This window comes from Trachurus japonicus, chromosome 14 (genome assembly GCF_045865225.1).
Source record: "Trachurus japonicus isolate A0001 chromosome 14, Traja_1.0".
NCBI lineage: Eukaryota > Metazoa > Chordata > Actinopteri > Carangiformes > Carangidae > Trachurus > Trachurus japonicus.
In genome coordinates, this window is record NC_140920.1 from 16,801,711 (window position 1) to 16,816,115 (window position 14,405).

Below are 14,405 nucleotides of genomic sequence, written 5' to 3' on the forward strand. Positions count from 1 at the left end.
AAAATCTTTTTTTATTTTTTTCATTTCTGCATAAATATGAATGTGAAATCTCTGAACTGACATGGTTTGGCTTGTTTAGTTGCTCGTTAAATGTGCAACTTAGTGGATGTCTGTATTTAATGTGTGCCCTTATCTCGCTCCTCTAATGCCATATTTCCTCTCTCCGTGTCTGAAGAACTTCAGAGGAGAAGTTTCTCATCCTGTGAAGTATTGTAAAAGCAACTCTTGGGCCTGACTGCACCATCCTCTGCACTGCCTTTCATCTGCAGCCATCTTTTAAATTAACAATTTCAACTGATGAGACGCAGTGTCCTTGAATCATATCACCATGCTAGTCAAATTGTATTTACATTCTGTAGCTCAACATACACTCCTGCCTCTCTTGCTCTTACCCTCTTGGTATTACATTTTTTAATATTAAAATTCGTGCCCTACAGGCATTTTTTTTTCTTCTTCTCTTGGATTACGCTTTTTCCTCTCTCAATCTCAGATATTGCTCTGTGAAGCAATGGTTCCAGTTGCTCAGATCAATAAAGCAGCAGCTAGCTTAAAGCACGGGCTTATAGCGCTGCAGTGTCCTTGTGTCTGTGCTGTGGGTCAGGGAATCTTTGAGTGTGCGTGTGTGTGTGTGTGTGTGTGTGTGTGCATGAGAGAGACACTCATTACTCTTCAATAGACAATATTAGCTTCAGTTCACATGAACACTGATTTTTTAACATGCTTCAGAAAAGCTGAAAGTCTCTTTGGAAGCCATGGAAAGTTAGGGGCAATGTTCTACAGATTTTTAGCAGCTACTATGAATTTCATAAAAGTATGCCTGAGAAATAACACAATAAAACATAACAAAAGCCCTCTCTAAAACAAGAAGAAACTCTGTAATCTGTAATGTTATGTATTCTTACAAAAACACATTAGCATTAAATCTAAAGCATAAAGACTCTGCATTTATTCCACTGCAGTGTTGTTAATTCTAGACACAAAAGTACAGCACCTGCAAAGAGAGAGAGACTGAGAGAAGCGCCTGAAGACTCGTTCGATGAGTCAATTACACTTTTTGGCTGAGACCGGAAAGTCACCAATCTGCATCTAATGCTCGCACTACTGCCAAGACGAGAGAGACTCCCTGGAGGCTGTAGCAAAGGGGCAGAAAGACACATGTGCGTAGACTTCCAAGTACATGCACCCATGCATGTGAGATTTAGAAAGACATAAAAAGCAGAGAAGTTACCAAGGCACATGTGTGTGTGTGTTTGTGTGCGTGTATGTGTGTATTTGTGTGTACATGTGTGTGTTGCTTTGCACATTATTGCTTGCTGGGTCAGAGTGGATTAATTAGATTCTGAAAACAAATTATTTCTGCTAATCATTCAATAAAGCCCACACGTAGACTTTGACGCTATCTTGAATATTCAACCACCTCCTCTCTCTTCCTAGAATGAAAATTGTGGTCAGCAGGGTAACAGCATGAAGTTATAAGCAAAGCAAGATAATTAATCATAGTGTATGAATTCATTAAGTCACATGCAAGAATCAGTCTATCAAAGACGGCGCTATGTTCAGTAAAATCCACAACCACTTCAAAACAGCAATAAAATACAACAAAAGACGAAGCAGGGAGATAACATCATCTCTACACCTGTGGTGACTTAATCAAGGCTGTGTCGCTGTGGCTTCTCACATATCTTTTTTGTCATAACCCACATTATACTGCTGGTTAGCTTGGGGAGAACTGAATTGTGCGCACCAACTGCAGAACAAGAGCAGCAGAGAGTAGTGATGCTGGAGGAGGCAGGTTGCCACCACAATAATCCCCAGAGGGAGACATGCAGAGAAAAATGAATAAAGGATTGAATAAAACTTCATGTCAACAAGTGAAAATTAGACTGCATTGTGCGCTTGTTCATGCGCGTGTGTGTGTATGAGTGTGTCTCTTCAAGATTGCTGGAAGTATCCTCTGCCATTGAGATTTAATGAATAGAGGGGCTATTACATGTAATTCATAACACTTGCCCCAGGATGTAATGATTTCTCTTTTTCTGTTCTACACTTTATTCCAAATTGTTGCCATAATTCTTCCCCAAAGCGAGTTAATGTGACAGGTCATCAATAAGCTTAGCCTGCAATAAGTGGAAAGACCTTTGCATTATGTTTTAATTTCTCCTGTGCTGCTCAGCTTTATGGTGTAAAGAGTGGGAGAGAGGAAAGGAAAATGGAGAGTCAGTACTGTTCAATATTTAACCATTCTCCACCCCCCTGGGGGGATGCTGCAACCTGACCATTGCCTGCTTTAAACACAGTAACCAACCAGCCAACCAGCCAACTGCCCTGGACACCTTGCCCTCCAGAAAATGTGTCTTTTGCTCGTCACATGGCTCAACTCCCCAACCTCCATTTTAACCAAGATCAATAGCAATGGGATAAAGCTGTTATAAATCCCTCCAAGGAATGAAAATCGTCCCTTCATTTATTGAGTTTTCACAAAAGGCTTGTCCTTGACCGAAAGCAGCTTGAACAGGTGAACGTGGGGTTAAAGACATGTGCTGTGCCCTTTACTTCCAAATGTTGCTTTAAATTGAATTATTGGTATTTCAACAGGCTACCTCATTTAAAGCATAAAATTAAGAAGATTGAGTGATCAGTCTCAACTATGTCTAGCTGTGATACAACCTTTAACTCATTTATTATCTGATGCACATTTTTCTCTTGTTTACCTCTGCTGCATCTGAAGCACTGAACACTTGTCTCTATGAAAATGATTCCCAACACTTTCATCCTGTCGAATAACTGAAATTTAGACTGAAACTCTGACAGAAACTAATCTACAGCTCTGACTCTGACCTATTGTGATTTTTACAGTGACAACAGTATTTGAGGCAAAGTAAGAAAAAAAAAAAAAGGTTTTGCATGTTGCTGTTAGAAGTTTGATTTCCTCAGGTTTGTGGTTACTTGTGCAAACTAGTGAGCCGATGTCTGTGAGTCTATATTTGACATTTTTGCTGGCTCAGAGGTGAAAGCAGACCAGTTTTAATGTTAGGTTACTATTCATATGCAGCTTTTTGGCCAATTCTCACTTGAAAAAGGAGAAAGCTCTGACTAATCCCAACTTTTGAACCCTGACCAATCCTTCGACTCTGCTCTTCAGTTCTCCTCGAGTGTGTCGTCACTGCTATCAACTTCAAGAGGAGAGGAAAGATCCTTTTGTATTTTTTCCCTTGGAGTACTAACCAGAAGAGTACAACCATTATGTTTATGGGTTACCATGGTAACTGTTGCTACTGTTCCCCACTGACATTTAAAGCCTCAGGTACCAACCATCCTCCTGGTATCAATTTAAGACAATTTAGTGATGTCTTCCAGTACTGTACACTCTTATTAAGAGTCTGAAGGTTGTTGGTGAATTTCGTTACTTTTATCTTCAGGATAGATGGATATTTCTTTTTCTTTTTTCTTTTTTTAAGTTTTTCTGTCTTCTTCACAGGCAGAGACAGTAGGCATGAATAATTGCTGTTCTTGCCAGTGAGTCCTTTTTCGACGGCGAGATCAGGCTACAGGCGCTGGGATTGGCCGCACAAATGCTGATTATGAGAAGTGAATAGTAAATATTTTAAACCCCACAGAAAACCCTTGTTCGTGATTCAACCTTTCAGCTTCACAAGGTCAAAGCTAATCAGCGAGCCATGAAAAAACATTTTGGCAAAATTTGAGGGAAATCAGTGGAGGTGGAGGAGGAGAATGTGTGTGCGTGTATGCGTGTGTGCGTAGAAGCGGTGGTGTTTGATGACATTGCATGGACCTCTGATACTTAGCTAAAGAGTTATTACAGCCATTAAGGCTGGCTGGGCTACTGAAGCAGTGTGTGTGTGTGTTGGGTATACCTGCCAGCACTTCATTAATAAAGTGAATCACAGACTGCAGTTGTACATCACTCCTGGCGTTATACAGTACCGATGAAAAACAGAGGAATCTTGTGCATAACTTTGCACCATCTACATTGGAAAGGTCAGCAACAGTTAGAATTGAAAGGATGGGATGATGTCAGATTTACAGGACCCATTAGACCCATTGAGTCTACAATATGAAATATTTATTCCTACATTAAGGGTGAATAAATGCTTACATTTCCCATACTGTCCACTTAAATTTACTGCCAGCAAAATCAGACGTAGCACACTATTATTGTAAAATAATCAAATATCTTCACATTTTATATCTTATGAAACAAATACTTTCTTATAAAAAAAATACTTTGTAAATAGAGAATATCAAGTCTTTCAACTACTGGAGACAACTGACTCGTCACTATTTACAGAGTCAGTGTCTTGGATTGTGTGGGATGTTATCTCGTCGCTGCATTAGAGTTGATTTTTTTTTAAAAACATGCCTGAAAACGAATGAACCAAAAAGCATAGAAAACAACACTTTTTGTATATGGGCCTCAATTTTCTCTAAACTCAGCCGGTAAAGTAAAAATAACTGCACAACTCAGTACATTCACAGTTACCAAAACTCAGTCCATAAAAAATAGGTTAATAACCAACCAACAACCTATTTTCAATGTTAAAGGAAACTACAGTATGTGAATGTGTACTCTAAAGCCACAAGCTACATAAAGCCACAATTATAATATGATTATTACTATTCCCTATGTAATTATGGGAAATAGAAATCATACATTTTATCTTTACCATCAGCACTTATATATTTTCTTCCCTCTTTTTCTTATTGGAAGATGCATCAACCTCTGAGAAAGGTGAGATGCAAGAACACAGCAGAACAGCGTGGGATGCACCTGAAAGATCATCGGGCACATAATATGCAAATTATCTGCATACAGTCTACCTACAGCGTGTATTTCCTCCTTCAAGACAACTTTATTAAAAAGACAAAACGTCACTGTGCCGGTACAGCTCCACAGTTGTTTGCTTTCATCCAGAGCCTGTGAAAAGACCTGGTAATAAATCAAGTAGACACATGAAAGCAGATAGTGTAGTATCCTGTGACTGGGGACGCAGTGAAGGAGTCTGATATTCAGATTCCCTGAAGATACACTGAGAGACTCAGCTCCTCGTGTGTCTCTGCACTACACAAACAGGCATCAGAGAAGAACTGAGACATATGCTGATGAGGAATATCCAACAACGTGTGGAAGCCTGTTATCAAACAGAGAGATGTGAGGTTAGGAGAGACAAAGCGGGTGAGGAAAGATTGAAACAAATGCTTGAAGTGAAAGTAAAACTAAAGAAAGCTAGAAGGGGATTTAAAGCTCCTGAAGGACTTTAAAGATGGTAATTTAGAGAAAACAGCTGTGATGAGAGGAAATTATTCTGGATGAATGGGACTGTGGAGCACCCTGAAGTTGAGTGGAAATGGGAGAGGGGAGAAAAAAAAAGCAGAGACCGATGAACGGACATGCACTTTATAATCCATGATCCAGATAATATATGAGAGAGCTTGTTTGCAGATCGCGGCACATTTGTTTTACACTGACAGACTTTGATTGACGTATCACTCTGCTGTAGCAGACATAGAGCCATGTCAGCAATATTGTCATAATGCTGCAGCATGAAAGAAACAGACTACAGCCTAATTGAAATTCAAACAAACAACATTTTTCTAAAGTTGCCTTGTCCACCTGTCCAACCGTACTGTACCACTACTTTACAAAAAGGCCTCTGAAATTCCTTGAAAGAAACGCAAGCAAGTATATTTTATCCCCTCCTGCCCAGCTAAGAAAACTCATAGTCAAACAACAAACAACAACAAGTCGAACTCTGATATGTAATCCAACCTGCATGGTCTGAGTCTACCCCAAAAAGCTCCATCCAGTTCAATGTGCCAAAAAGTCTTCATAGAGAGACATCCATGTTTGCACCTTGGCTTCTCTATTTTAATGGAAACTGGTTCCTTTAAATGCAGAGAGCAGACAGCTGAATTGGATATGCTGAAATATTTAGGAAGGCATCTCCATCAGATTCTAAAACCAGTCCAACTGACCGATTATGATAGTCATGTTGGCCATTTGACCTTTTGGACACAATAGAGCTAGAGACTGTGGGGGGTGGCTGGGACAAAGAGTATGCCAAAGCATCATACATAATATATATTGGTATAAAGATGTGTTATCCTGAGGTCATCAAACTGGACACTGTACACTAAATCAAACAGAACGAGTGACAAGCTAACTTTTGAGCTGACTACTTCTCTTCCCCAGTGTGCTTGGATGGCTCAGAACAATGACTGTAGCACATGTATTCCCATAATGCACCCAGCAAGACACCATGGGAGACATGGACATAAGCCTTTTTAAAGTGGCCCTATTTCCATGCATGACTGGAGGTGCAATCTCCCATGAACCTGCAGTAGGCCTTACTAGAAAAGTGCACTGCTTAACACCCAAGACAGAATCTACACGTTCCTCCTGAATCTGAGTTTTGACAACAATCTGGAGTCCTCATTTTAAAATGAGTTTTACTAGGAAGGATATATCCCAGTAAACACTCCCTGACCACCCACATCCGTAGGCCCATGGGTGCTGTGAATGTGTCAACCAAGATAATCAAACGACGCTGAGAAATTTCACCATGTCAGGGTTGATCCTGTCCATCTGGTGCCTTATGACTGCAGGGTGCTCTGACCACTCAGTGACCTACATCAGAGGGAGGGGTAAGGTGCACACATGAGACAACATGTCCCTGACTTAGTGATACATTATGGGTCGTTTTTGATACCCGGAAAACAGGCTTTGTGTGGAGGACAATTGTGCTGCAGGACAATGGCGCCAATTTGATTTTCAGTACAGTAAAGCTTAAACCCATGGCCATGATTGCTGGTATTTCATCAGGGCTCTGCAGGAACTAAAGATGCTTTTCCACTTAATTTTCAGCCTCATTATAGATGACATTGCATTATTCAAATTGCATACTATAACACTGAATAGATTATAACAACAGCATTCATACTAATCAGAAACAGGGTTGCTAAAAACATGAAATACTTACTCTTACCAGTAAAATGTCCAGCGGTTCACACTATGATAACACTCCTTTTAAGTCAGGATTCTTTAAGATTTAACATAGCATTAGCAGTCATGATGAGATAACTCCAGTGGCCAGACATTTTCAGTTGGACATGACATTTGCTTCTTTGAGGTTTCAGGCCACAAAAGTACTGAAGTATTTGAAATGCCAAAGGCAGAGTGGATGGGGCATTTGGACGGATATAAGACTCCTTTTGAATACAACGACCTAGAGTGTGCCTTAAAGTCAAATATAAATAATATCCTTGATGCAATAACACAAAACAAATGAGTGGATCTCCACTCAAATGACGTGCTGTACACATTTACAATCCTGAAAGGGTAAAACACAAACAATATCAGAAAAAAAGGAAAGTACATTCAGTACTGGATATTTTTTCCAGCTGTCAATGTCTCCGTGCCTCAGAGTCCACATGAGACAGTTGAGACAGTGAAGAAGCTGAGAGAGAGAGCTTGACAAGCTAAGACAGAGACATGAAGGTAAGAGGGAAATGGGAATACACAGTGGCATGCTGAGGAGGATGTGGAGACGCGAGGGGTCGTACTGTACCTCTGTCGCCAGTGACTGTGGGGTCTGAGGCGTGGGTGCCTAATAGTGCAGTAGGATCTGGAGGAATGTGAGGGGGGGGAGTGGTGGATGGAGGCAGGAGGGTGGGGGCTTCTGGTGGAGGGCATATAGACAGACACATATACACACAAATAATGCAATAATACAACATCAAAATAAAATGAATTCACATGGGCCAGTTAGAGCAAAAAGTGGTCAAGACAAAACATTATAGTGATGATGGGAAATAAATAAAAAACACAACTTTTCTCATTCATTCAGGAAAATATTGTGGACTTTAATGTACATTTATATCTTAGAATGAATTATTCTGGTGTGTTAGTTTATGAACCTTTATGAATCAGTTTCTTAAATTAGTCTTTGATAATGTTCTGGCCTGCCATAGATTGGAACAGAAAAAAGTAGTAAACTTATTTGCTGACATCTGGTATAAACTGTGTATAGAGTGAGGGTTAGAATTAATACAGTATCTTAATTTATATATATTCAGATAGGAGTGCCTATGACGTGCCAACAGGCTACTCACAAAGTCCAAGATCTGAAAAAGGATGACGACATTTGTACTTTTAAGTGTTGGCTGATGAAGACAGATTCTGCTCTGGGAACCTCTCAAACGTATTAAAGGAGGGAGGTTGGATTACACCAAATGATGACAGTAATTTGACAAATGATCTGTTGCCAATTACCCGTGTTTGCAAGAGTCATTTGAGGAAAAGTTAACCAAGCCATCATTGCCATGCTCTAGTTTTGACTACTCACTAAAGGATTATGGTAAAAGAGCTTTAAGCAAGGCAGTGTTTCTCACTGAAACACTGTGCGACAAAGTTAATGAGGTTACACTACCACCTTGGCTTTTATGTTTATGTCACTCTGCTTTTTACAGCGAGCTAGAGGCTTTTAATTGGCTGAGGTACTTCTTCTCAGGGCCGACTGTCCTGCTCGTCTCCGTGACATTTCAGCCTCACTGTGAATCACTAAGCAGGTAAGTGCATGTCTTCGGGAGAGAGGGAAAATGTCTCCTCTTTGGAGGGGAACCATTAAAAAGGTATTTTCCAAGAATTATGGCAGCAATTGTGAAAGGCTAAAAGGTGTGCTAATCACTAATGAAGGCTAGGAACAGACTGGGTGCCATTTCAAAAGAACAAGTAATGAATCTGGATGGGAATCTTTGACCCTCCCACACCCAATTGCCTCTTTTTGTGGCACAGAATTTGTCAGTTTAATAACATCACTGTCAGTACGTGCATCGGTTATTCTTGTTGCTACACTGAGCTGGCATTTGAAGGAACTGTTAGGTGCACACAGACACCATGGCATGTGCGACAAGCACACAAATTAAATCTTCGCAAACAATGCATCACAATTAGGTTAGGGGTTGGCTGGGGACTGGATAGGAAGTGCAAAATCTCAGAGATACACCATGTGACGAAATTTTTAGGGATTAATTAATTAAAGGCATATTTGAGTGGAGCAGTAAATGACTGAAGATATCCTAATCAATAAGCTGCTATGCCATAAAACCAGCCTTGAGATTAGATTCAGACATAGGTAGGGAACACTAACATCTGTATTTGAACTCTGTTTGTGAACTGCATAAACTTCACATAGATTTAAGTTTCTCCAACCCGATTTGTGGCTATGAATGCAAATACGTGCAACACAATAACTTACCTAAATATCAATTTAGTAATGGAAATATTTAATACTGAAATTGTCTGATACATTAGTTACATCACTACACTGGCCGCAAGAGTCAATGTTAGGGCTTGACCATATGCAAACAAAAATAATAATAATTGGGATTACTTTAGTAGATATTGTGATTGAATGAGTCATTATTTCAGCTGGAATTTTTTTTTTTTTTTACTTAGTCATACTGTATATCCAGTTGTGTGAAATGTTTGACCTTTGACCTCTGACCACCCAAGTCTCATTAGCACATTGTTGAATCCACCTAAATGTTTGCGGACAATTTTCAAGACATTCCATGAAGGTGTTATTGAGATTCAGTGGACTCTTTATGATCCTACTGATAGTTATTGTGACCCCATTGAGGACAATTCAAGAATATTTTTTAAATCATTCTCGCTGTGGCAAAAAATACTGTAGCTGTCGGCACATGAGAGGATTATTCTCTCATGTTTTTCATCAAATTAGGTCCACTTTTAAATAAGACAGTAAATGAAACACACCCTCAAGGTGCATGTAATAATAATACTGATGTTATATTTTATTGATCCACCCAGGGAAATTCCCTCTTGCCTCAGATTTTGTGGTCTCTCCAGCCAACAACTACCTGCCTTTTTTGTCCTTTGTCACACACAGCTAAGCTCCTAAAACAGAGCGAATAGAGATGTGCCACTGCTCTGCCCCCTTTTTTTTAAAAGCATTATTACTTAATGCCAAGAGACAAATGGCAGTGGAGAAACGGAAGAGAGGAAGAGCTATCTGTTTTCCCTGACACTGAGTCCCTTTATCCTCCACCTCCTCTGGCGTTACTAGGAATTACTTATCCTTCCTCGTGATATTCCTGACAACGCAGCACTAAATTCTGCCTCCCTCACACATTTCCCTCCTAGTGTGTGTGCATGTGTGTGTGTGTGTGTGTGTGTGTGTGAGGAGGATCTGGGACGCTGGTTTATTTAAGGAAAGGCGTTGGTGGCATTTTTGTCACCTGAGGCCCATATTCTCCCTGTGAGAGATGGCACCACTAATCACTCTTAGCGCTGATATAGGATGCAGATCAGGACGTATTATAATTCTGCTTTTTGCAATGGAGTTGTTGGTGCTTGTGCATGTGCCCTTCATATTTTCCACTATTTTTTTAATGTAGGATTACTGCAGCCGAGGCGACGTCTGACGATGAAGAGCTCTCTCTGTTCCTTTACTTTTTGAAACATGATTACCCACATATCAGCCTTCCCTGTGAACTCACCATAGACATAGAGTACATATTCAGCACTGCTGGTCCCTAGGTGGTTGGTGGCTTCACAGCGGTAGGTGCCATTGTCTGTCTTGTTGAGTGAAGTAAAGGTGAGCTCCCTCCCCTCGACAATCATCCTGTCCAGGTCAGGAAGATCACCCCCGTCCTTTGTCCACATCACAGGATCTGGCCTGGGAGGTAAGAGGATATGAAAGAGAAACATTTACCTCTCTGAGGCATTATATAAAAGCCTGACATCGACTGATAGGAAATTTGAAGGACTCACGAAGGGTTTCCTTGGGACACACACTCCAGCTTTAAGTACTGACCCTCCTGAGGAACAGCAAGGGAGTGGATGATCTCCACACGAGGAGCATCTAGGACAAACACAGGAGGCTTACAGTGAGGGTGGACAATTGTGAGATAATCAACCCATGATTATCTCAATATTGACATGTTATGATATAATGATTTACTTAATATTCAAAATAAAAAAGGTAAAAGACAAAACATTTGAGGTACAGTAGCTGTTTCTGGAGAGAGATGAGAAGAGATGAAACTAATAATTTCAGAGATTATCAGCATGTGAAAAAATACATGATGAAAGCTGTGATTAATGATATGTAATTATAAGATCCTTATCACAATTTAAACACAGCACATGCCATAGATTTTCATGGATGATACATTATTAAATTTCCATCCAGATCAGCTTGATACTGTCTGATGAAAATGTCATGTAAAAATGTAGCCGCAGCTACTAACGTGGGTCTTATTAGGGTGACTGGCAGATAACAGGATCCGGCAGACTGCTCGAGGTACTTCCTCTTTCATGTATTTTTTCCTTTTCTCTTAGATTGTGTCCACGTGTGCACTCTGTGTGTGTGTATGTGTGTGTGAGTGTGCATGTCTTTGCGTGTACACTCACAGTGCACCTCCAGCACTTCAGTGGCCTGCTGTGGTGTCTGAGCGAGCGCCACATGGTCCACTCTGCAGGTGTAGGCCACTCCATCATCGTTTCTGTCCACGTACAGCTGCAGAGAGCTCCGTACTGTAAATGTCTTCCCACTTGCATTCACCTCTTTGGCACCTTTGGAGAGAGTTGCATACTGTCAGTGTCACAGATGCAGCACATTTGTCTTTGCGAGCTATGATGGCCACACATCAACATGATGCTCCTGAGTTCAACATCGCTGAAGGCCTGGTTTACAGTGGCAGCCACACTCCACCAGAGCCCTCTATGCATATAGAAAAGAGCCTATAATGCAACGCAACAAGCACCTAAATGGAAATTTCACAGTATCTTTTCACTGATGCTGGTTTTATCTCCATCATAATGCACACCTCTGAAAAATACCATGGTGGAGTATTGATGCCCTGCTCTTACTAAGCATCAAGACAGACTGCAACCACACATGTACAAGTCTGACTTACTGCCCTCCAATTACAACCACTTCAACATCAAAAATCCAACAGTACAAAAATCCAACTGTGAATGCAACAGGTGAAAGAACTGCAATAATTTAAGGGGATAATTTACTATCAATATCCATCTTCTGCCGGTGTCTCTCCCACTATTAATGCTTTATGGAATCACCTCAGCATGAATACTTATATTCCCTGTGCTGCTCTACATGGCCACTGCCGGTCAGAGCCCTGGTTTGGACTCTTTGAATGTAATGTGTATATTTACACTGCGAGTCTTCTTAACCACCTACCGAGTATGCCTGTGGCTTCATGGGCTTCACTGCTCTGCTCCCACAATGTCTAAATATCACCAAACACTTTCCTGCACTTCAGTTCTGCCTCCAACCCTCCTATCTGACAACCAGTTCCAGCCTCGCTGGGACAAAAACATTACAAGGGCCAATCACACATTTGGCAGTAACTTTAATCAGCCTTGTAGCAAAGTATCATTATGCACAGTCATCTCCATCTGTACAATCTGCTCTCAGGGCTATCCCTGGAACACCTGCCCTGTAATCCAAACCAAACAGCTGATCCGCCTCCCTGTGCCCATCAATACCCCGATCACTGCCAAAGCAGCTGAGAACTCCTGCAACCAGGTTTTGGCAAACTCCTCAAACACTTCATTCCACTTTTGGTTTCATGTTTCACCAATGATTCAGGCCTTAGATAAGCCAACTGTGTTTGATAAAGGTGTCATGACCAGCCCTCATGACACAACATTAGTGTGTTTGAAATTTTATAAATCTTCATCTCCGCAAGTAGTGATCCCTTTAAGGAAGAGAGGCCCGTCTAAGAGGAAGGTCACAAAGTCGAGTCCTGCACCAGTGACTTCTTGTGTCCCTGTCAAACTGTCCATGAACACAACACTCTGTACGTGGTCAGACCTGCCCTCTGCACCATCCAGATGACCAATGTTTCATCACAATACAGAATGAGAGTGCAGTCCTGAACTGATCCGCTCTGCATAGAACATCCTGCTGATACGTTATGAGTTCTTGCTTTTCCTCAAGTTCCTTGTAGTTAACGAAGAAAGAAGAAACCTGTGAAACTTAAAATGTCCTTGTTAGTGATTGTGCACAATTTCATTTCTAAATACTTTCAGAGCTCTGGCTGAGTTAAGGGTACCGATGACACATTTGCCAGTTTCTGATGAAACCTCAACCTACACATGCAACATAAATGTTCTCCAAAACTCTGAGGCTGTTATGTATTCACCGTGCAATCCAAATGACCATCCTCTTACAGGGCCAGGCGCTCAAACCCAAGCCAACTGTCCTGCACTACTCACCACTGCCAGTTTTGCTTTTACCCACTGGCTGTTTTACAACTTAACTGGTTATACACACCCGCCTCCGAGCAGGTATTTTTAACATATTCTTCTCCTCAATCACATCTGTTCAACCGGTCGTTTGGGGGTGGCTGGTCGGCTAACATCATGCCAGCAGCAAGTATTTTAAATCACATCAAGCCCGTTCATCCACACTCCCACAAGGTTTTCTTTTTTTCAAAAGAGAAAAGAAATCACTCGTACACTGTATTCAGCTGTCCGGGCTTATCTCTGCAGTCAGGTGTTGCCCTGCTTTGTAAAACCATGTCTCTCTTTTTCTTTTTCCTCATCGCTGAAATTTCAGAGAAGTATCGGTGTGTGTGCTATCTCTGTATCATGCCGGACGGCCTTGTTTTGTATTTTTTTTAAAGAGATTGTTTACGCTCTATATCCTTCTCTCCTCTGTGCTCATCTGCTCCACTTTCTAAGCATCTCACCCCACTGTCTCCTCTCCCTCTCCATTCTGCCAATCAACTATTCCGCTCAGTCACTTTCCCTGCAACTGAGGCAATGAGTTGCCCCCCCCCCCCCCCCCCCAGAGGTGAGTGAGTGACAGGTGTGCAGCCTTAGTAACAGCCATCCACAGAACAGTAGAGAGCAAAGTTGGCTGGATTTCTGCACAAAAAAGAGAAATTGCAGGAGACAAAGCAGAGTGGAATAGAGTGGAGAACTGCAGGGAGAGGACATTGAATTTCTAATATTATGGCCTGCTTTAGTGGTTACTACTACCATCTCTATTAGTTATACCAGGTCAGCATAGACAGCCTCTCCTCCCTGTCTCTTTGTGGCTCCAACAGTCAAATGTTCTCATTTTATTTGCAGCCACATACACAGTTCCTTTCATGGATGTATTGTTTTTTTAAAGTCACTTTTACCTTCTCTCTCTTTATCACGGTTTTTGTCTGTTTTCTCTCTTCTCTTCATATTTCTGTCACTGGATTTATGTATTTATTTGACAGTTTAACTAATGAATAGATAAAATGAAATTAGACATATAAGTTTGCTTGTGTTATATTAATTTCCGTCATCATTATCATATATTTAAAGAAGACTTTGTTCAAGATCAGAATCTAAAGGACCG

At 41.0% G+C, this 14,405-nt stretch overlaps 1 protein-coding gene across 6 annotated transcripts in view; it reads right to left on the reverse strand.

Annotated features, from left to right (window-relative positions):
• The window catches only part of LOC146974610 (cell adhesion molecule 2-like), a 196,883-nt gene that overhangs the window by 6,241 nt on the left and 176,237 nt on the right, over positions 1-14,405 (reverse strand). For 2 of the 6 annotated variants that reach the window (XM_085798143.1, XM_085798141.1), the window contains 4 exons: positions 11,456-11,617; positions 10,814-10,904; positions 10,540-10,718; positions 7,587-7,694 (listed from right to left, as the gene is read on the reverse strand). In XM_085798143.1, the coding sequence (XP_085654269.1) occupies positions 7,587-7,694; positions 10,540-10,718; positions 10,814-10,904; positions 11,456-11,617 (540 nt within the window). Of the gene's footprint in view, positions 1-7,586; positions 7,698-10,539; positions 10,719-10,813; positions 10,905-11,455; positions 11,618-14,405 lie in introns of all 6 variants that reach the window. The other 4 variants (XM_085798142.1, XM_085798140.1, XM_085798146.1 and 1 more) reach the window with 2 other exon arrangements.